This window comes from Sinocyclocheilus anshuiensis, unplaced genomic scaffold (assembly GCF_001515605.1).
Source record: "Sinocyclocheilus anshuiensis isolate Anshui unplaced genomic scaffold, SAMN03320099.WGS_v1.1 scaffold194, whole genome shotgun sequence".
Lineage (NCBI taxonomy): Eukaryota > Metazoa > Chordata > Actinopteri > Cypriniformes > Cyprinidae > Sinocyclocheilus > Sinocyclocheilus anshuiensis.
The window spans coordinates 322,329-346,875 of record NW_015546074.1 but is presented as its reverse complement, the minus strand read 5'-3'; the positions used below and the strand labels follow the sequence as shown (position 1 = coordinate 346,875).

The window sequence follows — 24,547 nt, the reverse complement described above, 5'->3', positions numbered from 1 at the left end:
CTAACCTTTTTAGGAATTTTAAAAACGTTTTCACAATTAATTTAGCACCACAACCATTTTCAAGTGAGATAATAATTAGAAAGGTTTTCCGATAACCAAATTTGCACCTTAAACTGCTTTCTTAAGGATTATGTAATGCAGTGTTTAACCTACAAATTTAAATTGCTTAATTAACAGTCAATTAGATCAACCAAATGATCACACTCTATTCATTGACCATCAGACTATAAATTACCCCTAATTTGCCCTTTAAGGGAAACATAAATAGATTCTGCACAAACGAGAGGCTTTGTGGATGTCAAAACATACTACCACCAAATCATTTTATGGGTATAAAGTTAGAATATTGAACATGAACACGTCTGATTGTGTCTAGATTATTTCTTATTTGTATTTCTGTTACAGGTTTTATGTCAAGACATTTCTAAATGTGGTGTTGTTTACCCACCTTGACACCTTGAAGACAACCCCTGATGTTATCTACTTAAAATCAGTATCTCAACTTACAGTGTGAAAGATGCCAATACTTACTTTAGCTTTAAATGTGAAAGTGGAGAGAGCTCCAGATCTCAAGGGGGGATCAACAAGACTCTACATGAAAGCTTGAGAACACATGAACCATCAGGAAATATGAGTGTGAATGATGAACACACCAGACCCTTCGGGACCAGCATTGAAGATGGCTGTAAGGAAATCAGTAACAACAACAGACATGTTGAAGATTCCCTGGATGGTGATGGCAATGCTAATGAAATCCAAAGAGGAGATGGAGGAACAAGTTGGGAGGTAACTGAAACCCTGTCCTCTGTGGTATCTCACACTGAAGAACGGGTGAAGCTGATTATCCAGGGCACAGATTCCCCATGTGATGACCCAGAGTTGGCTGAGTTTGAGATGCTGGAAAGTCAGGAACTAGAGGATGATGAAGAGAACAGTATTCCTAAAAGTGACATGAATGGGGCTATATCCACCAATATGATGCAGACTGAAGCAAAGTCTCCGAAGGATAGCAAAATGTTCTCCCAGTTTATTTCAAAGGAGCAAGAGTCTACTGTTTGTCCTCAGTCCACTAACAAAGAAATGATGACCAGCATAGCCAGGACTGAGTTTAGCTCTGAAAATGATGTTTTTGTCTCTTGCCTCTCCACAATGTCTAGTCTTGGAGGAAGTCTTGCTAGTGCTCTGGACCACGCTGGTCGAACCCAAAGCTCTGATTCGTGGCATGCTCCCTCAGGGCCATTCCGAACTCTCTCTGAGGACCTTACCCTTGCCTCACAGACCTGTTTAACTATTTCGGATAAAAGCCGGAGCTCTGTACATATTGAAGGCATGCATCATCAGCCAGGAAAAAGTACAAAGCACATTGGCAGTGTTGATCTCAATCTTAACTCTACCACCTTGCCTGAGGAACCCCTTTTAGAAGCACAAGAAAACCAACCAGCTACAGACTTTGTAACATATGAGAGCTCAGGTCAACTGACAAATGGCATGAGTGAATGTAGAATTGCAAGGATCAAGAAGATCCCTAATGAATCAGGAATTACCAGTCAGGACAATCTAGGAGAACCTGGAATTCATGTAAAGGAGTACCATGGAACAGAAGACAAGGCTCCAAATTTGAAAACAATATCAACTGAGAAGAAACCTTGCCAACCTCTTGTCTCAGACATCACACAGTCTGCTGCACATAACAGAAGGTTCTCCCATGACTCCACTGGTGATATAAATAATAAACTCAAATCCCAGAATGATGAATCTCCTAAAATTGTTCTTAAAACCTCAAAACTAACCTCAACGAATACACCTGTGCACTCTGGTGGTTCTGAACCCCAACCTTACAAGAATCAAGCTTCTTTTGAAAAGACCCAACGTTCTAGTGCATCGAGTTTGGAAAGGCGAAGACCTTGGGGCAGCCCGTCTCGCCCTGAGACCCCTCCATCCCCTAAAGCCACCTGTTCACCTCGGAAACAGCCACCTTCATCACCAGCCAAGCCTATTAGCACAAGAGAAGCAAGTCAGGAACAAAATGAAACCTTAGAGAGGGGAACCACTGGTTTGAGGCAACCAAGTAAAAGTTTTCTCAGTAGTAGTAGCAGTCTCCCAAAACCTGCCATTCCTCAGCAACCCACTAAAGCAGAGTGTGAATCTAAGAAGTCTTCTCCACCTCAGAAGCCCAAAAATGTTCGACCAAAAATCATAACATATGTCCGCAAAAGCCCTCAAGTGAAACCAATGTCTGAAGGTCCCTATGAAGTATCGACGCTACCGCCAAGACTTACACCTTACAGTAGCTCACCAACCTCAAAAGAATCCAAGGCCGAGAGGTTCAGAGGTTCACCCGTGCTGAGCTCCTCTAATATCCTTTATGAAAAGTATCGTCAAGAAGTACAGAGGTCAGGGTACTACTCCCCTCCAGGACTGATAGAGTCTGGGATCAGGCCACTGAGCCACACTGTCCCCCATAAACTGGTGGGCAAATCAGAGAGTTTCCACGGGGAACTGCCAGATCAATATTTACAGGTGGGACTTGTGTAGTAGACATTCTCAGTTGCTAACATAGCACTACTGAACTCTAGATAAATGTGTTGTGCTTGTGAAAGCATGAGCAGTAAGCATAATTTATTAATTCTCTCAACTGCTTTATTAAATTTGTGGTAACAAAAACATCAATAGATGCTTCTTATGGTTTCAGGGTGGTAGAGTGGTTCAGCTAAATACCCATGATGCTGCTGCTGCCGTTTTTCGCTTTCCCAGAGCCCTAAGGCCTCAGCTTGGCCTTGGAGCTGTTACCAGACAGCCTGCTACTAAGAACAGGACGGTGTTAGCAGGTCAAAGGTCAGCATCACCCCTCAGTTATACGGCTCCAGCTGTTCAGGCCCCAAGTAGTCACCAGGAACCTGCAGGTCAGTAGGTGCTAAAATCCTCAAAGTCCCCAGTTGTCATCCCCCTCGTTGAAAAAAAAAGACAAAAAGCATCCCCCCTTACCATGCCTTTTAGATTATTAATTTTGTGTATTATGTAAAACTTATTATGCAAATGAAATGTTAAAATTCTCTATGTATGATAATTTACAAACTAAATAACGGCGATTGGCCAATCAGTGCACAAGCTGAAGCAAGTTTTCATCATTTTTCGCACAAAATGATTCAAGCTCAACTTTTGAAGTTTTTGAAAAAGAAGACAACAGAAGGTATGATTTTTCCTTGATTAGAATTTAAAGACATTCCCCTGACATAATGTTATTGTGCTATATACACTATAGGAGAGCTGACATTATCAAGTATGTCACCGATTTTGCATAAAAAAACAAAAACATGGCTTGAGAGTCAAAAAGCATTCACTGAGCGATGAAGCCTATTAGAATGCAGTTAGAATGCCCTTATAATTCAGTCAATTAAAGAAAAAATACCCATGTATGAGTTTTTATATTTTTATATTCACCACACAAGCAATGTACTTTCCTGAATATCAGCACGTGCTATTAATTTTATACAAACAGTGCAGAGCAACAAAGTTTTTTGTTTCTTGAATGAATCTGTTTATGAACGAATCGAATAAGCCAGTGATTCAACAGTCCATTTTTAATTTCAGCCTTTTTGAACAAATTGTTTTGTGCCAGCACAAAAACACATTCATCAAAATATCATTTAATTATCAGTATTGACCAAAATTCCTCCATTTCAGGCCCCTGAAGGAATACAGCTTATAAATAAAAGTTAATTTAATAAAGCTAATTTTTCATTAAATAAAAATCTGTTTAAAAATTAGACAAAGTTTGTAATCATTTTGTAAAATTAGCTACAGGACACCCTTCCCCACCAACGAAATTGACCACACCATCCCCCCTGAATTTGTTTTACAATTCGTCCACTGCTTAAAGCTTTGTAATGTTTTCAAATCTCTTCAGAGATCAAAACTGTGACTTTGGGTAAGCCTGTCAGAAGTTAATTATCTCACATTTAGATATATCTCTTTTAAATGTGATAAAAATTTAGTCTCTCTTTATTCTTCTGGAAGTAAATCAATGAGCTGGACTTTTGCCAGTCAGTTGTATTAAATATCACCCTGTCCTGGAAAATGCAGAAATTAATAAATCAGCCATCCAGAATCCTTAATCTCACAAAAGGATCATTAAAACTGTCAAATGAAAATACCTACACCCTTTCAAATGGTATTTTCTATTGGTTATTTTATTAATGAGCTGTACCAATGCAAACTACATATATCTATCCAGGTCTTTAGAAAAGTGCTCTTTTAGACAAATGCTCCTTTGCATACACCATAAGTGGGTAAAGATTCACACTGTCACACTGTCCAAAAAGGCCAAAATGTAATATAGAAATGTCATAAAAGTAATGCATGTGATTTGTTCCATGTCTTTTGTGTATGGAATTTAAAGGGGTGATATGACGTTGCTAAAAAGAACATTATTTTGTGTATTTGGTGTAATGCAATGTGTTTATGTGGTTTAAGGGTAAAAATTTTTTTACATTATTATTTTCCACATACCGTACATTTTTGTTGCTCCTCTATGCCCCGCCTTTCTGAAATGCGTCGATTTTTACAAAGCTCATCGTTCTGAAAAGCGTGGTGTGCTCTGATTGGCCAGCTATCTAGTGCGTTGTGATTGGCTAAATACATCAAGCATGTGACGAAAATGTTACGCCCCTTACCAGGTTCAGGAAACTTTCCTCCGTAAAATGTGCTGCAAACACTCAAATATTTGGGTTGTACTGTTCTGGAACAGTGTTGTAAATAAAACTTAACTACTGATTTCTAGTTGTGTCGTTTTTTGGAAGGCCAAACAAAGTAGTTTGACATTCGCAACGAAACACACAGCAGCAACAATACTACAGTGAGAATAAAAGTTACGCCTTCTTTCTTTGTGTATACATTTGGGCGGCGTTATGCAAATCTTCCCACACAGTGACGTAGATATGTGGGGGCGTGTTTGAACGAGGCATTTTAGGAAGGCGTGGATGAGCGTTCACTTTTATAAAGAATATCTCTTTGGGTTTGAGACTTTAATCTTTGAGACTTTATGGATCTTCTGTATGCACGAACAGCTTTTAACACTCCAAAGACAAAGGAAAACAGGAAATCACATCATATGACCCCTTTAATTTGCGAGGACTATTTAACATTTAAAAATAATTTTTAAATGTGTGTACAATTTCTTTTTTTACTCCTTATATGGTATTGATTCCATTGTATTAGTGTCATGATTTAAAAGGCAGATTAGGTCAAGATTATTTATTTAATTAATTAATATTTTTATGGATTGTAGAAAGTAATCCCAAGCCATGCTATCTGTAAATGATTTTATGAGATTTGTTTGAGGGAATACTAAGATTTGTCTCCTGCTTTACAGTGGATCAGAAGAGACTATCATTGGGTGTGGCCCCCAAATTTATGTTCCCCAAACCGGGTCATTCTGGACTGCGTCCTCCCGGCTTCTCCCATCTGCCTCCTGCTCGACTGGCCACCTTTGGCTTTGTCCGCAGTGCTAGCGTGTCTTCTGTGTCCAGCAACCAATCGAATGACAGCATACACAGTGACCCCTGCCAATCCAGCCGTGAGTGTTACAACTCTTTCTGTCATAAAACTGTTGTCAGCCACATGCAAAACACACTTTGCATGCTGGGGTACACAGATGTCTGACTGGGACACCTGAGTTTAACAGCTCTGGGTTCCACAGATTTCTTAGCTTCTGCTAGTTGTGATGTTTATTGTACTGTTTGTACATTTAAGCTCTTGTAAGAATGATGTTCCATTTGCAAATGTTTTGCATGTCAGTCTAAATTCTCAAAAGTGTAAGGAATTACCAAAGCAGCCCATTCTCAGACCACATGCTCTAGTACTGGAATTGTTACAGGATTTGTTTAGACCTTGTGGATTATCCAACTCTTCCTGTCATAAGCCTTCTGCCTGGTAGATACAAAGTACAATTGATGTCTGTAACACCCTGCTGGTTGCTCTGTGCAAGACAGTGCATCTCAAAACATAAGACAAATAGAGCAGTGTAATCCAGTATTATAAAATGAAATTTACTTAGTATCAAAATCCTAGTAAGTCTGAAATATCATCTATGATTAAAGCAGACTGTTAAATGGCCTTTTACCATCATAATTATCATTTTAAAGTAAAGACCTCCCGTTATAAGACATGTTATATTACTTATTGCAGAGTTGTTCAATGGATTTTCAGTGTGTTTTTATGAAGTTGGAGAAATATAGAGTCTGTGTGTGTTGTTTTCTAATTGTATTTGCCTTTGATGTTGGTTTCTGTGCTGTGGTGGGCTGAGATATGTGAAGGGATGAACATAAACAGTTGTTGTGAAGAAGAGAGAAGTGCAAGGGAGACGTGAAGAGCATTACTGCAGAAATCTGCCTTTGTCTGGCATCTGTGCACATATTATAAATAAGCTGGAAGCACTAATCTACAGATTTTTCTAGAAATCATCTATAGACAAAAATTGTGTTATGAGACACCTGTCACTAAATGAGCCTGAACAGATGTTGCGAAACTGATTTGATTGTTATAACCAATCTATAGGCAATAGAGTCTATAGGCAAACTGTGCTACTGCAGCATATGATTGGATTGTAATCATTCATTTAGATCAGATTCATTACACAGACAAACAAACATCCCAGTACGCAAATAAATTAAGTGAGATTTATTTATTTATTTTTGTTAATTCATAAAGATAAAAAGTGCCAGAGTGATGCTCTTGTTTGTTATTTAAGTGTTCTTAAAGGAGGATTGATAGTGAGATGACAGACATGGTTAGGGGAAAATAAATCATCATTCTATCGATCAATAAAGATGTGTTAGTTGACAAAAAGAGAATTCCAGAGAAACAGAAATAGAAATGAAATTGTTTATCTGCACATGACCCATCTAATCTAAAAAAATGACACATTTGACCACTATCTGTCGATATATTTTACTGTTGGTAGTCCATTTCTCAGAACAATGAGAGTCTAATCACATATCTGAGTGTCTTTCCTTCTTCCCAGTAACTGATTGCTGCTCAGGAAATCTGCATTAATGCTCAAATTGTTTTTGGCTGAATGAAGGCTGTTCAACTTCAAAACATTGTGTTGCCTCCTTAATTGCCACACAAGCTGTCGTTCCCCAGTCAGGAAGACAGGAACATTTTCCTTTTCACATTTTCCAGGGAAAATTTCACATTCAATTCTTGTATTTCCCCTCACAAGCAAGGTTTTGAGTGACTACCTTGGGACAGTTGGTTGAAAATATTTGCTGTGTATTATATTATAAATTAGTTTTAAAGCTCAAGGATGAACACAGTTTTCTTCTGTGATATACACATAATGTTCTAAACATGGGGCAATTTTCACCAGTTGGCTTTTTTCTTCAAGATTCAATTCTCCCTACAGAATATCCCATTTGGACCTCAAGAGTTAGCTGTTTGTAATGCTAGATCCTATCTTCTTCCTGTAGCTGAAAATACAGTCAAAATAAAATTATACCTCAATGTGGACATTGTAGTTGTCATTCAAAAGAAGAGGATACACAACGGTAACTTCCAAAACAGTGGTTTATTGACAGGTATAGTGGTGCACAAGTGATAGCAGCAGGTGAGTACTGGAATTCAGAGAATTGCAAATAACTTAAATAACAGAATTCCTTATCTCATGTGGGCATTGGCTGGAACAACAGGGAACAATGAAGACAGAAGATGACTTGAAGACAGAACAATCCACAGGTAAGTATTCAGGTAAGTTCACACAGAGTTGTGCACAACATAGCCAGACAATAAGGGTAGGCAAGGTGAGTGCTTATATGTGTCTAGATGAGGTGATGATCAATGGCAGGTGTGGTGATGACTGACTGAGTGCAGGTGAGAACCAGTAGGGATGCTGGGAGATGTAGTTCGGTGGTGACAGGGCTGGAGACTGGAGATTGTGACAGTACTCCCTAGCTGGGGAGTGGTAGGAATAGGAAGAAGCCAGGACAGAATGAGCCAAGATAGAATCCACAGCAGACAGTCCATGATGCAGGGCAGAGTAGAAGACTCCCAAGGTTGAGCTGGCAGAGCAGGGGATCCACACAGCGGAGCTGAAGACCTCCAAGGTGGAGCTGGCAGAGCAGGAGATCCTCACGGTGGAGCTGAAAACCTCCACCACAGTCGAGCAGATGAAACTAACCCCAAGTAGACTGGTTGGCTTGAGACCATCAGTTTTGGGGGGCCGGCCGAGCAGGAGATCTCCACGTTGGAGCTGAAGACCACCACAGCCGAGCAGAAGAAACTAACTCAGGCAGACTGGCTGGCTTGTAACTGTCAGGAGGATCGGCTGGCTTGAGAATATTTGGATGGGTGGCTGGCTAGAGAACATTTGGGGGGCTGGCTGAGAGACAGGCATCTGGAGTGCCGGCTGAGAGACGGGCGTTTGGCGTGTGTCTTGTGTGCTGGCTGACCTGTAGACTTTTGACGTGCCGGCTGACCTGTAGACTGAAGGGCTGATTTCAGTAGACCTAATGAGACAAAAAGACAAACAGAGAGTTCTAGGGTGGCTTCCATAGCCGAGACGAGGGAACATTGATCAGCATCTGTGGCCGTGATGAGGGGTCTTTGATTAGCCTCTATGGCCGTGACGAGGGGACTTAGATCGACCTCTGTGGCTGTGACAAGGTGGCATGTGGCTGTGTTTGAGTAGACGGGGACAACCTCCATGGCTACATCAGGGCAAACCGGTAACTCTGGGATGACCTATTTGGTCACATCTAGACAGACAGGAAATTTGGGTATGACCTCCGTAGTCACATATAAGCAAACAGGAAACTTGGGAACGATCCCCATGGATGCATCTGGGCAAAAAGGAAACTCAAGAACCATCTCCTTGGTCCCATCAGGGCGTACGGGAAATTTGTGGATGAATACCGCCACTTCAATAGAAGTTGGAGAGCAGTGTGCAGCCCAGACACGCATTATGGCCACCGCTGTAGCAGGGAGAGCAAACAGTGGTAAAGGGGTCTCTGAATCCTCTGTGTTTGGAACTCTCAGAATGGGTTCTGACATGATGGCCGGGACATCAGGAGACTCCGACATAGCTTCCATGATAGCGGGAAACTCTGAAATGGACTCTGGACTGAACTCGGGGGCTGTAGCCTTCACTAGACTGTGCTCAGGGGCTTGAGCCATCACTGGACTCTGGTCAGGAGCTAGAGCCATCACTGGACTGTGGTCAGGTGCTGGAGCTGAGACTGGACTGGGCTCAGGGGCTAGAGCCAACACTGGACTGGGCTCAAAGGCTGAAGCAGAGTGATGAAAGTTTGACTTTTTTCTCTTTATCCTCCTCCTTTGTGCTGGGATTATAGTGATGTTCAACAAGGAAGAAGATTCTAGGTTGAGCTCTGTGGATTGAATAGGTATTTGATGGATTACTAAGGCTAGAACGGGCTTCTGAGTTGACTTCTGGGCAGAAGCAAAATCTGACAGGGCATTGACAAGAACAGAATCTAGGACTGGAGCAGACTCATGGACTGTGACTCATTTAAAATGGGCTGACTTAGGACTGCTGATCTTGATCTCCTTGCCTTATGGACGGACCTGATGGAAAAATCCTACACCTTTGAAGTCAGTCGAATACTGACTGGAGCTGATCTTTTTAAACTGTGCTTGGCCGACTTGTCAAGATGAGAAGTCGGCATGGCTCTGATGGTTATTACTGGTTTGGTACTGGACGACGAGGATTGGCACCTAGGAAGGGATTGGTTACACAGAGAATTGCTGCTTAGCGGCATTGTTGTTCTTCACCTCACTGACTTCCTCAACTGCAAGGGGAGAGCCACAAATTCATGACACCCAGTCTAAATATTGTCTCAGGGTGAGGGTCGGATTGCCTGATGGTATCAGTTGTGCTAGGTGACTGTCTAATCAAATCCAAAACAAGCCCATGAGAGATTGGTCATTCCAGGTTAATAAATGACAATACTGGATAAACTCCTCAACATACATCTCCATACTGTGGCCATTTTGATCGACGGAGCAACAGAATATTTTCAACAGATTCCATCTCAGCAGATTGGCAATCCATACTTGAATCAAAAGATCCCCGTAGAGCTCTTATTAAGCAGTCTAGTCTTCTGTCACGCAACAGAAGAGGATACACAAGAGTAACTTCCAAAACAGTGGTATATTGACAGGTATAGTGGTGCACAAGGGATAGCAGCAGGTGAGTAGTGGAATTCAGAGAATTGCAAATAAATAAGGTGAGTGCTTATATGTCTAGATGAGGTGATGACTGACTGAGTGCAGGTGGGAACCAGGGGGGATGCTGGGAGATGTAATTCAGGGGTGACAGGGCTGGTGACTGGAGATTTTGACAGTAGTATAATATATTTCAAAATTTTGAACATAATTAAATTATAATATCCATTTTAACATATAGTGCAAAATTCAAAATTTTTCTATGACTTAGTTAACTTGCGCTAGACATGTTAGCTTAGTAGGCTAATTGATTAGCATGCTAACCAAAAATGCAAAGAATGAAATGTTTAATTTGACCATCTGTTGCTTTGGTTATATCGTGTCATATATAATTTAAAGGGGACATCAGATGCAAAATTGCATATAAATGTGTCTAAGCAGTGTGTGGACACAACCACCTTACAATAATAAAAATCAATTAAATCCTTTTTTTTAATACCACAAAAAACCTAAACAGTCTCAATTATCAAGCAGTTTTTAGGCCCCGCCCACGACCACTGACGGACTGTCCCATATTAGCATTTTTTCGCCCTCAGCCAGTTGTACGCTGTACGCCATTTTCTCTGCGCTCGAGCAGCTGTAGCGACATGTGTCGTAAGTAATGCAGGTGTTTTGTAGTTGGATGTAAAAGTGAACACAAGGCCGGTTTCACACCGCAAGCATGAGCGGTGCGTGAGCAGCGCATATTTTTTCCAGCGTGCATGTTAACAAATGAGTACATTCACACCGGCTGAGCAGCGCATGAGTAGCACTGAAGCGATGGTTTCAGCTCAGAGTTTTGCTGCACTGCTCATGCTCACACAAACTTTAAAACTTTAAAGTTTATAACTGACCAACTTCTAAAAATAAATTTATAGTTGTCTTTGTAAAGAAATATGTAACTTTGGAGCCGCCGCTGTGACGCTGTACAAACGCTTCCAGTGTGAATACACTCGCGAGTAGCTGCAGTGATGATAAAGTTACGCTGACGTGAAGCTCAAGCTTGCAGTGTGAAACAATTTTCTCCCGACATCAGAGCCGCTGAGGACACAGTGGATTATTTTTGTTTTTGATGGTAACACCACCGAATACACAAAAAAATAGAAGAGATGGGTGGGGTGAGCAGTAGCTCATTATCATTTAAAGAGACATGCACCGAAACAGGTCGTTTTTGACAAGGTAAAAAGGGTGTTGTTTTACACGATCATTGAGGAATTTTAACCAAAGTATGTTGCAGACATTTCATGAAGACCCTAAAATATCATACCAACTTGTGGAAAATGAGCATCTGATGTCCCCTTTAAAAGACATTACCAATATATTTTCAGGTTTTGCAGAGTAAAAAGAACATCCCTTATTTTTAACTTAACATCAGACATGGCCATTTGTGATATGAATGTGTGAAACTTCAGGTGTCTTCCACTTCCAGTTTTTTTTTTTAGCTGTACAAAAGCTGTACAAAAACAGTCTGTTATGCTGACTGAAATTACAAACTGCTATTTGTTATCATATCATTTTAATTCAGTATCATAATCATAAAAATCCTGGTTTGTAGTTAAAAGAATAGATACCTTTTTACTGCACTTTATTATTCTTCCAGTTATGTGCAGCTAAATAAGAAATCTCACACATTCACAGAAAGTAGCTTACTTTGCTTACTTACTGGCTGGTTAGCATGGTCCAGTTAGCCATCTACAAAACGCCTTTTTTGTCTATTAATGGCCATTTGAAAGACTTGGACAGCTACTTTTCATGAATTGGACATTGCTACTTCTAATTGTAAGCATTTGATAGAAAATATGAGGCACACAACTTAATATACTCTTTTTCATTTCAGGTTTGTCCAGGAATTATAAACCTCCAAAATATTTCTATTTAAACAGGAAGTCGAGGCGGGACATATTGAAGGGCTTGTCCTTACATTCAAGGCTTGAGTGTCCTCTTATTCATTTATAGACTCTTTCACTGCAGTCATTCCCTCAAGACTGCAGATAAATGCTGAGTCTAGCAAACGGTGTCACTAAACTGCTGAGTGTAATATATGTGCTCTCACAGTTCAGAGACTGTGAGACTCTTTCTCAGGTATTTATACTCTCTCTTTTTGTACTGTAAGTGCAGTATGTTTTGAAACCACACCCTTGTCTAGCATCCCATTATGACATCAGCAGACGTCCTGATATGTCTGATGCTATAGTGGGGACACATTTGTCTCTCGGCTTGGACAGCTGAGAGGTCAACAGTGGCGCCTTCCTGTCCCAATTTTATGTCCCCTCTTAAAAACCCAAAGACTCCTGGCTTGTTATTTAAATTCAGAGATGTGCATGTGGCATTTTTGTTAGATGCCGTCCTCGGTAGATAAAATATAATGTACAGCTGTTGACCCTACCCAAGTTAGAGTGTCAACAACTAGGCCTGTGTCACCACTTTCACTCTTATGTCCTCTCTGGAAATGTGGAGGTATTCAAGAGCAGTTGGGCTTCTACTATTTTGCAAAGGGTTTAAATTAAAGTTTAGTGATCTTTAAGACTCGTTGTTTGTCTGGAGCTTTTTGGCAACTCAGTGGAGTTTTAATATCAGATTAACTTTGTGAAAGCAGATGATGTTTATTGTCATCTCAAGTCTGGATCCTGGATGTGTATCCTCTACTAACAGACGAATTGGCAGCACAAATGTTTTCATTACTGGGCTATTTTGTACCTCTTTTCACTTTCGTTTTAAAAAGGGACATTGGAAAGCAAGACCTGGACCCATGTAAGTGTTGTTTGTGATTTATTCGTGTCACATACATTTTCAGGAGTTCAAGCACAAAGTGCCAACTAGTTAGTCGTAGGCCATTTGCCTGATTGGAACAAAATCAGACACATTTTCAGTGATTATCAAAAACATTTAATAATATTTTATTTTTATTTTTATTTTTTTTTTACAATTTTTTTATTTCATTTTAAAGTATATTTAAAAATGCTGAACTGTAAGGTTGTTCTATGTCATGTTTAGCTCACTATATACATTTTTATAGCTTTTTAATTTAAGTTTTAATTTCCATGATTTTCTAGGTGTGTGAAAAAAAAGTTCCATTTGCAGTTTAAGGATAAGTCTGCTGATCTTCAACCAGATTTGTATTGTTGTGGGAAGTACATGTAAATGAACAGTGTATACTCTTTCTCCATGTTGCCTGCACTCAGATCTACTTGTTCAATGAGATACATTCATAGTTCTCAGTCACGTGACTGGCTCGAAGACCTGGCGGGCAAAACATCCATAGAACCGCAGCACAAGCCTGACAATTTTCAATCTGTTCCAATCCAAAAATATTTAGATCACATCTTAAAAGAATAAAACAAAGATATGTGAACAAAATGCAAGTTTTGGCCATTAGCAATCCATATAAAGCACCCGCTGCGATATTTCAGTCACATTCTAAAACGTTTAATGTGAAAACACAAAGTGCAACAGTGATATTAAAAGATCATATTCAGTACACACCTTGTTGATGATGCATGCATTACACAGGCAAGCAAATGAGCTCGGAATTTGAACGCAATGCGCTAAATGGTTAAGTGTTTTCTTTATAATGGTTTTCTATGGGAAAACATTTAATGTGAAACTTTGCGCATTGCGTTTATATTCTGGGTTCATCTGCTTGCCTGTACAAAGTATGCATCATCAATAAGGTGTTTACTGAATTTGGCCTTTAAATATCACATTGTACTACATTACTACTTAATGAAAATCTCATAAAAGTAACTGGCAGTCAGTGGAGGAAAGCCTTGTTTTGCCCTCCATGTGGGTGCTCCTGTAAGGGTGTAACATCACGTGAAAACTATGAATTGTATTCTTGCTCACAGAGAGTGGGTGGTGCCAAAATCTATTTTTTGTCAAAAGTGAATGCCACAGCCCCTTTTCTCTGGTCATATAGCACAGATTATTTTTCCCCCACGTTTCTACTGAATAGACAGTCAAGTTTCATTAAAAGCTTGTCTTCTTGTAAGTGGTGAATTCCACCTTTCCCCCCAAGCTATAATTATGACAAAAATGCTTGTTTTTACACTTTTATTAACAGTATTGCAGTATTGCACACTCTTAGAAAAAAAGGAACAAAAGCTGTCACTGGGGCGGTACCTTTTCAAAAGGTACACTTTTGTACCTTTTAGGTACTAATATGTACACTTTAGGTACTAATTTGTACCTTTAAGATACCAGTATGGACTCTTTAGGTACAAAGGTGTGCCTTTTGAAAAGGTACCGCCCCAGTGACAGCTTTTGTACCTTTTTTCTGAGAGTGAAACAGTATTGATATATTAAATTAATTAACCATTTGGTGTTTCCAGAATTTAAAGAATATTTTGTTCCTCAATAAAAACAATAGTTGAGGAGGGGGAAAAAGGAGATATTATTTCAGCTTACATCTTTATTTAAAGTGGTTCTAGTGTTTATATTTAAATTTAAATAATTTTAAAAAATTAAGTATAATAATGTATTAATTTAAATGCTTCATACTGTAGCCACCTTGGCAGTTTCTCATTCCAGTGAGTGAGGGAAAAAACATACTGTACTGTTCCTTCACATAAGACAGTAAAATCTTTAATGCTCCATCATAAATAATGCATATGTCCTGCTGTAGTGTGTATCAGTCCTGTTCTCTGACCAAACCTCATGCCATTTGCCAGCCAATGCCTTCTACCTCCTGCTGAGACAGACACAGTCATACTTCTCACAGCATTTGCTGCATTTTTTTTCTGTATTTTAACATCGTGTGTGTTTTTTTTAAATCTCTTTGTCCTTGGAACTACACATATATTTATTAAAAGTTACTCCGTCTGCCTTGCTCATGCATTTATTTAAAATTTTTAGTATAGAATCCTTCAAAGTATTTAAGTCTTTGGCCAGTGCATCACATGCGCCATGAATGCTGTTTTTAAGGGTAATGATATTATGATTACTGATTAGCACAAGGTTTTAGACATTTAAATAGACATATCAAATAGCAGAAAATATGTATGATTCAGTACATTAGTGGTGTCACAATGCAACGATGCTTAGGCACAAACACAGCAAAGAAGACAAAGGCGAGTCCAAACAGGCTTTAATTAATCCACAAAGAAGAGATAAGACTTCACAACCAAGGCGTAGTAACATACAAACAATACCGGACAAAGGACACTACAAAAACTGAAGGCATTTAAACATGAACAAACAAAGGGAGCCAATTAGTTAACTAATAAGCAACAGGTGAACTGAATGAGACTGAATCAAACACACACACAGGAAAACTAGGTCAAACAACGGGGGAAACAGAACCAACAACACAATGAAACCAAAAACATAGCATACAGTGGGTATAGAAAAGAATCACCCCGCCCCCTTTACAATAATCAAATTGTATTGCTCTGCAGCCTGAAATGAAGACAGACACAGTTTTTGTTTAATCCAGCTGTATTTACTCAGTGCAACTTATAACATCAAAGTGAAACATATAACATAAACATGTCAGAGAGAGAAAAAAAATAATAATCACTGATTTGGAAAAAGGATCACCCCCTTGTGTATTTTGTTGAACCACCTTTTGCTTTAATTACAGCCTTTAGTCTGTTGGGATATGTCTCTACTAACTTTGCACATCTAGACTTTGCTATATTTGCCCATTCTTCTTTGCAGAACTGCTCAAGTTCAGTTAAATCTGATGGTGCCTGTTTATGGACTGCAGCCTTCAAGTCATTCCACAGATTTTCAATGGGGTTTAAGTCTAGGCTCTGACTAGAGCCCTATTCGGACGGTAATTGTTTCTCATGGGGAAGTCTTTAAAAAATAAATCTCCATAGCTCCTTAGTGATTACACACGCTTTCAGATGAAGATAAATTTGCTGTGGACGTCTGAGTTTGTAATGCTACAAACCTGGAACTACGTGTCTTACGTAGCCAGTCACATGATCAATTATATATAATATAGCCCAAATATAATATATTGTAACAAAGTCAATGTCTTGAGAAGGAAGAGGACGGGGTCGCCCAACCGCACACTTCTTCGGGTTGGCCGTGAGTCCGGCCACTCTCAGCGCTCTCAGAACAGCCCTCACATGCTCCATATGACGCTGCCAGTCATTGCTATAGATGACGATGTCATCTAAATAGGCAGCGGCATATGCAGCATGGGGCCGGAGAATACGGTCCATGAGACGCTGAAAAGTGGCCGGTGCCCCGAACAACCCGAACGGAAGCTTCAGGAGGTTGAGGTGGTAAATTTGACGTGCCCCGCTCCTATCTGCGAACCACCTCATAATCGAGATCTCCAACTTGCTGTGTGACCTCAAATGGTCCTTGCCACTTTGCAAGTAATTTAGAACTTGAAGTTGGGAGTAATACAAGTACTTTCTCTCCCGGTGCAACAGTACCACCCGGTCGATGATGTGGTCGACGTCGCTTTCCTCAGCCAGTAGCCACTTGCGGCATGAGTCCCGGAGCCGTTGGGCCAGCACGAAGGGTCGGCCACTCTCGCCCAGGTCCAGCGAACGGAATCGCTGGCGATGTTGCTCCGGGCTTCGGCCGACCCGCTGGATGATGACCCTTTTGAGATCGTCAAAGACCAGGAAGTTCCGCACGGGCAGTTGCTAAGCAGCCACCTGCGCTTCCCCCGATAATAGGGGTATCAGGCGCACCGGCCATTGCTCTCGTGGCCACCCACCAGCTTCCGCTGTTTTCTCGAACAGATCCAGGAAGGCTTCGGGGTCATCCTGAGCCCCCATCTTGTTCAGCGGCAGGTGGGGAGCCGGGGTCTGCTGCGGGGCAGCTTCTGCCCGAACCTCCCGGTCCATCCAGCTCCGGAACCTCTCGCGGTCCTCCTGTTGCACCTGGACGATTACCTGGAAGCGTCGCTCCTAATCAGTCCGCATGTCCAGTAACGCCTGATGTTGCTCTTGATAGAGGACCGCGAGGAATGAAATGACATCCGCAAATGCCGTACTTGTCGGAGTTTGCATGATGGCGGCGGCTCTCCTGCTTCCTTCGTCAATGTCTTGAGAAGGAAGAGGACGGGGTCGGCTTGACTGCTGCTGGGGTTTTTATTCAGCTTCAAACAAAGTAAAACAGAACTTTGCGCTACCAGTGCTCAATATAGTACAATTGCACAGGCACAATCACGATCACAGGGCTCTCCAGAGCAGGCACAGTCTCTCCCCAGTCAGCAGTCAGTCTCTCTCTCCCTCACAGCTCTTTCCTGGGCCTCTTTATGCGGTCTCTCCACGCCAATTACTGGAACCAGACACAGGTGTTCGTCATTTGCATTTGACCCACTTACTCACCGCTCGTCTCCTAACTCTCTCTCCTGCTGCAGACCTCGCTGAACCACGCCCCCCTCGCCACATATATTTTTAAAATGTACTGTATAACTTACCTGTCACTGCCATGATAATGGCCCATTTCAGAATTGTTTGTGTTTTTCTTCTGTTTCTTCATCTTCTTGATAGCTCCCAGTCGCTGTATTGAAGTGCAGATGAAAAACATTCTAGCACTTCGGTGATGTAGGTGTCCATTTTTAATGCACGAGATGCCACTTTTCTGATACAAATTACCGCGAAGTGCAACCGTACGGTGCATTTCAGTGGTCAAAAAGGATTTACAAAAATTTATAAAAGGACTTTTGGATTGATCTCCTTTTAAAAGCTCAGAGATGTGGATTCGGACGGCAATTAAATCACTACACGACCTTGGTGTTTGTCAAAAAACAGTAGGTAATTTGGCTGGGGATTTTTACGCAGGTGGTGAGAGAAAAACACCGACATCCTGGATTTGGACGGCATTAAAATCACCAACTACCCACTGTAAATGGTGAAAATCACTTATGTCCCCCTGAGAAACAATTACTGTCTGAATAGGGCATATAGGCCATGCCAGGACATTCACCTTTTTCTCCTTCAACCACTGTGTGGTCAGTTTTGCTGTGTGCTTTGGGTCATTGTCATGTTGGAAGGTAAACCTTCTTCCCTTTGACAACTTTCTGGCAGAGGGCAGCAGATTTTCCTTAAGAATTTGATGGTATTTTGCCCCATTCATTGTCCTCCTGACAAGTGCTCCAGTCCCTGATGCAGAGAAACACCTCCATAACAGGATATTTCCACCTCCATACTTTACTGTAGGAGCGGTGTTATTTAGATGGTGAGCTGTATTGGATTTCCGCCAGTCATATGGTTTGGTGTTGAGGCCAAATAATGCAATTTTAGTCTCATCTGCCTCAGAATCTTCAAGATGCGTTTTGGCAAATCTCAGTCATGACTGCATGTGGCCGTTCTTTAGGAGTGGCTTTTAGTTTTTGCAATCCTCCCATACAAGCCACATTTTTTGGATAATTTGTTATATGTGTCTGTGTTGTACCAAATACCTCCCACTTCTCAATAATAGATTTCACTGAATGCTCCAGGAAAGCTCTTTTCATGCTGAGCTAATCAAAATGACCACAGCTGATCACAGTTGAAAGTCAAACGTTTGTGTGCCATTGAGAATGTGATTCACTACACCTGATTGAGTTTACAAGTCATTTTTAAGAGTGAGGTGATCCTTTTTCCAACTTAAGTGTTCATATACATGGTAATATCCTTATTTTTAACAGAGATTAAGTAGTTAACAGTTAAAGTAATGTATGACCTAATTGTCCTCAGAGACTATGATCACATCTCAAAGTACTGAAATCTGAGAATCTCTTGCTTTTTCTCTCTTTACGTCCTGGTGTCTCTCTCACTGACTCTGTCTTTTTAAGACCCCATGAAACCCCCCCACCTCGTGTTTTTTTTTTTTTTTTTTTTTTTCTGACGTGTTGGTGTTTTATCTTCTGCTTGGATGTTATAAGTTGCACTAAGTAAATACAGCTGGATAAAACAAAAACTGTTTCCGTCTTCATCTCAGGCTACAAAGCAACAAAATGTGATTATTTTAAAGAAGGGTGATTCTTTTCTATACCACTGTACATTTTACAAGATGATATTACTCTTGGCTAGCTCTGATTTCTTAGAGTGGACAGCGTGACTTTTTGATTTGCCATCATGCCGTGCTCATTTCATTCATAAGGTTTACACTCACACTCACTTCACACACTCGTAGTAATTTTAGATATTGATGTATAATATTGTACTATTTCTGGCTCACCTGTTAGCCTGTTAGTCACCCAGCAAACATGGGGAGTGAATGTATCTGCCAAATATTTTTCTCATTCTTTGATAGAATTCATTATTTGTTTTGAAGCCATTACCCATGCCTTTCCGAATAAGATATTTGGCTTCTGTCATATCCCTAGCAAACACACACAACAGCAACCTTGTATTATAAGTAGTTAAATCCTTGACAACTTTACAGCTGACTTTATTGATCACAATCAGTGTCCCATTAAGCATGATTTGAGTCACATTTATCTCATCTTGCATCTACTTTGCATTGAATTATTTGGGCTGTAGGATGTGTGAGCTTGAAGGAGGATGTGTCAGCATTCAATCAAAGCAATCTAGACCTTTGTTGAATCAGGATACCTGGCTAGAAATCCATTATAAATCTGAGATGAACAGACTATATAGAAAGGTGGAAACAACTCGTCTGTGTGTATCAGCAGAGCATTGCATATAACTCTGTACACTACCGTTAGTTTAGCTATCTTTATTCTTGGATGAACTACAGATGCTACACACATTTTGTTTTCAAATTTTCATTGAAGAGATGTTTTATCCAAAGTGAGTTGTGAATGAAAATATTATGAGTATAAGTGATTCATTAAAGGGAGAAAACAATAGTACTGATACCATAGAAATGTTTAATTGTATAATAAGTTTAAATATATAATAAATTGTATTTAATTGTATAATAAAAGTATAATAGGATATAGGACAGCAGAGAATTTTTTTTTCCTCAAAGCTTCACAAGCTTCTTATTTCTCTCTGCACAGGTCCACACAGCAGCAGTGATGAAACTCTCCTCTCGCGCTCTCCTCTCCCTCCTGCTGAGAGCAGCAGCAGCAGGAGTCAGAACCGCAGCAGTCCCCCGCCCCCATCCCGCCGATCTCTGCACCCGCCCCCTTGTGCCTCACCCATGGGTAAGTGACGCCACTGCAAGCTCGTTTATTATGTGACCAATGTTGGGTCTCACAGAAGTCACATGACAGGCACGTGAAGAAGTGTGTCAGTGGCAGAGCATGCTGCTGTCACCATGACAACAGCATTCATACTTCACACACATTTACACCTCTGTGTGCAAAAAAATGTACATGAACTGCATTTTTGCAGAAATGTTGTAAATATTGTCTGTACGTATTCTCACCTTACTGATGTCTGTTTATTATGGGATATCAGAATTGTAAATACAGTTATCTATTATCAGTTGCACTAAACACATCTACATTATTCTGCAGTCTATATGGGATAAAAATCACTAAAGTAGAAGCTTGTTGATAGCTGAAGACATCATTAGAATGATAATAGAATAACATGCTCACTCTGTAGGCTGTTACAGAAGATTGAGCAAACCTAGCAATTATGAACAAAAACAATTCATGGCTTACACAGAGGGAGATAGATTTTTTTCCTTCATTTTTTAAATGTATTTTTCCTTATAATATGATTTTAGTAACAATAAGATATAATATCAATGAGCGTTATGTACTAATTAAGCTGAATTTAATTTGTTTGATAAAAATACAGTAAAAACAAAAATAATGTGAAATATGTGAAATGTGAAAATGTTTTCCATTGGAATATATTTTAAAATGTAATTTATTTCTGTGATGCAAAGCAAAATTTTCAGCAGCCATTGCTCTAGTCTTCAGTGTTACATGATCTTTCAGAAATTATTCTGATAAGCTGATTTGTTGCTCAAGAGACTTTTCTGAAAATAGTTGCTGAAAAAAATCAAAGCTGCAGTCCGTAAGTTTTGCCTCTTTGTCGCCATCTCTGTTTGAAAACCTGCAATTGCAGCTTTTTGCGGAATTATCTTCCTTGCGTGGGTTGTGCTCTGACGCAGCTCCAGCACGGATGAATCTAATGTTTTGAGGAGTATGTGTAGCAGTCAGTTACCACACTGGTGTGGATATTTACTGTACTTCGCAATCACAGATTCTAGCCTACCTCTTGGAACATATGACCCAAATAAGAATTTTAACTGTATATTGTCATCTGAACAAGTAACAAGTCTGCCACTTTTGTTTTGACCAACTGAGGAAAAAATAATTACAATAAATCGCGCTACCAATGGTGATTTAATCTAAATATTGGTTAGCTCATATCACATCAAACCGTGCAAATGATTATTATTGTTATACTTTATTCTCCAATTATTAATGTTAATGTTAACAACATCAGCATTGCGTGACTATGTGCACTGAAATTTTGTTTTCATTCATCCAATGAAAAAATTTTTTAGGGCAAGTTATTTATTTTCCATTGGCTCAAGTTAAAAAATATAGATGTGAATCATTACCCTAAATTTTTTTAATTGGATGAATGAAACATTTTGTTCAGAGTGTGTATTAGTGTGTAGATTTCAATTTCTGCACAGTCTAATCTCTAATTGTCATACCATTCGAATTTCATATTAAGAAATTCTTTTAACCCAAAAAGCAAATTATACTCCCTTCGAACTGGTTGTCGTTAAAATATAAATCTTGTGTAATCCCAGGCTATCTGTAATCAGAAGCACATTTATAACTGGAATATAATTTAATTTCATTCACATGTGTTTCATAAACACATAATCCTTTCTGTCCGCCATCAAAATGATACATTTAATTATTCTAACTGCTGTGAGAAAAGGCTATAAACGATCCGCCACCAGCAGGATCCTCACATGCGATAGCCTAGTAGCCGGGACAACTTCTTTATGTTTACAGAAGTAACGTAATGACAGTGCCATGCTCGAATTTCCCGCAAAAACCTACCCGTACCACTCAAATTAGAAAACATTATTATAAGCTAACCGTTGTGAATCGGGCTAAAGTAAGGCGATAGTTTTGAACACTGGCTGGTTATGTACTTGCTCAAATATTGATTTCGGATCATTTTTAACCAAAAAAAGTTACGGACTGCAGCTTTAAATATTTTTGTTGAAACCGTGATACATTTTTTCATTACTATTTGATGAATGGAAAGTTCAATATAAACATGTTTCCAAGTGGTGATTTAGAAAAAAATACTTTTATAAAAAATATTCTTGAAGAGCTCTTTAGTGGCTGCCATATCATATCATATAATCATAGCTGTTCATGCTGAAGACACTGCAGTCACAGTGTCGGAAAGAGAACATGAGTGAGCCAAGGGCTCCAGCTAGTGGACACCTTAGGCATTTACTTTATTTTTTTTTAATATAAAACTTATTTTGATTGCAGAGCTTTTGGATTAAAATTATTATTTGATTTGATAGTACTCATTCAAATCAAATAATATATTTTAGAATAAAAAAATATTTTTTCATTAAATGTGTTATGTGTTCATAGTTAGGAACTGTAACTAATTCTCATTCACAATAGTGACACATATATATATCTGTTTCTCATTCAGCCTCTAGAAAGGAGTTTCAAAGGGATGGAGAAATCACCCGACCCATTGTGTCGTCCCCGAAGAGGTTTGCAGTGGTCTCTCCCAAGCCTCAGTCCCCTGGTGAGTGTGTGAGGTCGTTTTATTCTGCTCTGCTGCTGCCGCCCCTCCCACTGTCATTTTCCATCCCTCATTAACCGGCTACTAGTGGTTGTCATAGCAACACTGTGAAGACTAAAGACTTCCATTAAGAAACCGGCGAGTAATTCCCTCACTAATAATGGAAGCTAAATTGACACCCTACATAGGTCTTAAAATAAATATAATAATTTAATTGAATCTGATATTTTGCTAATTGTTTGCTTCCTCAATAATTCAATTAAAATACACAGTAAATTTAAATACCTATATAAAATGTTAGTTAAACACTTACAAATTATATATAAGCATATTTATAAAAAGTTTTTCTAAAGTCTTATTGGATGATCCACTTTTACTGTTCAAAAGTTTGGGGTCGTTAAGATTTTTTAAATATGTGTTTGAAATAAGTCTCTTATGGTCACCAAGGCTGCATTTATTTGATCAAAAATACAGTAAAACAGTAATATTGTGAAATATTTGTACAATTTAAAAGAACTATTTTCTATTTTAAAATACTTTAAATTGTAATTTATTCTTGGGATGCAAAGCTAATTTTCAGGAGCAATTACTTCAGTGTCACATGATCCTTCAGAAATCATTCATTCATCATATTTTTGTGGAAACCATGAAACATTTTCCTCAGTATTCTTTAATGAAATTGAATAGAAAATTCAAAAGAACAGCATTTATTTCAAATAAAAATCTTTTGTAACATGCATATTGGTAGTGTGTATATATGTATGTACATTTTGAAATTCATATATAATTATAAAAAAAATGTAAAAAATAAAATAACATTGCTTTAAATTAGAAAAGTCTGCAAAATAAAGTATTTTCACTTGTGGGCTTCACTGTATTACCATACATATGTTACATATATTTATGGATTACGTTATCCTGACTCTATCCTCTCTAGTGTTGAGCTGACTCATCAGTGAGCATTATGTGTGTTCATGGAAGAAGCAAGTCAGCAGTTACTGCTGAATGTTTGACCTGATCATAGTTTTTATGATCACATTAATGTATGGTCCTTATACATTTAATTAAACAATATTTTACATTAATTGACTTAAATGACATGTATGACACCAAAAATGGAATGAATTGCAGTCACATTTCAAGCATACTTATAGTTTAAAGGAGTCATATGATGTTGCTAAAAAGAACATTATTTTGTGTATTTGGTGTAATGAAATGTGTTTATGCAGTTTAAGGTTAAAAAAAACACATTATTTTCCACATACTGTACATTATTGTTTCTCCTCTATGCCCTGCCTTTCTGAAACACGTCGATTTTTACAAAGCTCATCGGTCTGAAAAGTGAGGTGTGCTGTGATTGGCCAGCTATCCAGTGCGTTGTGATTGGCCGAATACCTCAAGCGTGTGACGGAAATGTTACGCCCCTTACCATATTGTGATGCCGTGTCCGGCCGGAGCGACGAGACAAAAACATTAAAACCCAATATAAACGAGGCATTTGTTGCATCCAGTGGGGACATAATTACGGATTATAATGACTTATACTGTCTTTTTACGCGTTGCGTTGCATCGCGCCGCGTAAACATAAAACCATGTCTGCATTTGTGATCAGAGAAATGACAAACAACAAGCCCTACTCTACACTGCTCAAAACTTGCGTTTGAATCATCAGTGGCAAATTCTTTAAATATAAAAAAACGACTTACAGTCTG

General features: G+C 39.3%; 1 protein-coding gene across 1 annotated transcript in view; it reads left to right on the top strand.

Annotated features, from left to right (window-relative positions):
* Nucleotides 1–408: 408 nt before the first annotated feature.
* Nucleotides 409–24,547, top strand: part of LOC107699816 (microtubule-associated tumor suppressor candidate 2-like) — a 40,028-nt gene continuing 15,889 nt past the window's right edge. Inside the window, exons 1-5 of the mRNA XM_016501208.1 lie at nt 409–2,520; nt 2,693–2,903; nt 5,372–5,575; nt 20,138–20,284; nt 22,740–22,838. Of these exons, the coding sequence (XP_016356694.1) occupies nt 631–2,520; nt 2,693–2,903; nt 5,372–5,575; nt 20,138–20,284; nt 22,740–22,838 (2,551 nt within the window). The 5' untranslated portion in view covers nt 409–630. The remainder of the gene's footprint in view (nt 2,521–2,692; nt 2,904–5,371; nt 5,576–20,137; nt 20,285–22,739; nt 22,839–24,547) is intronic.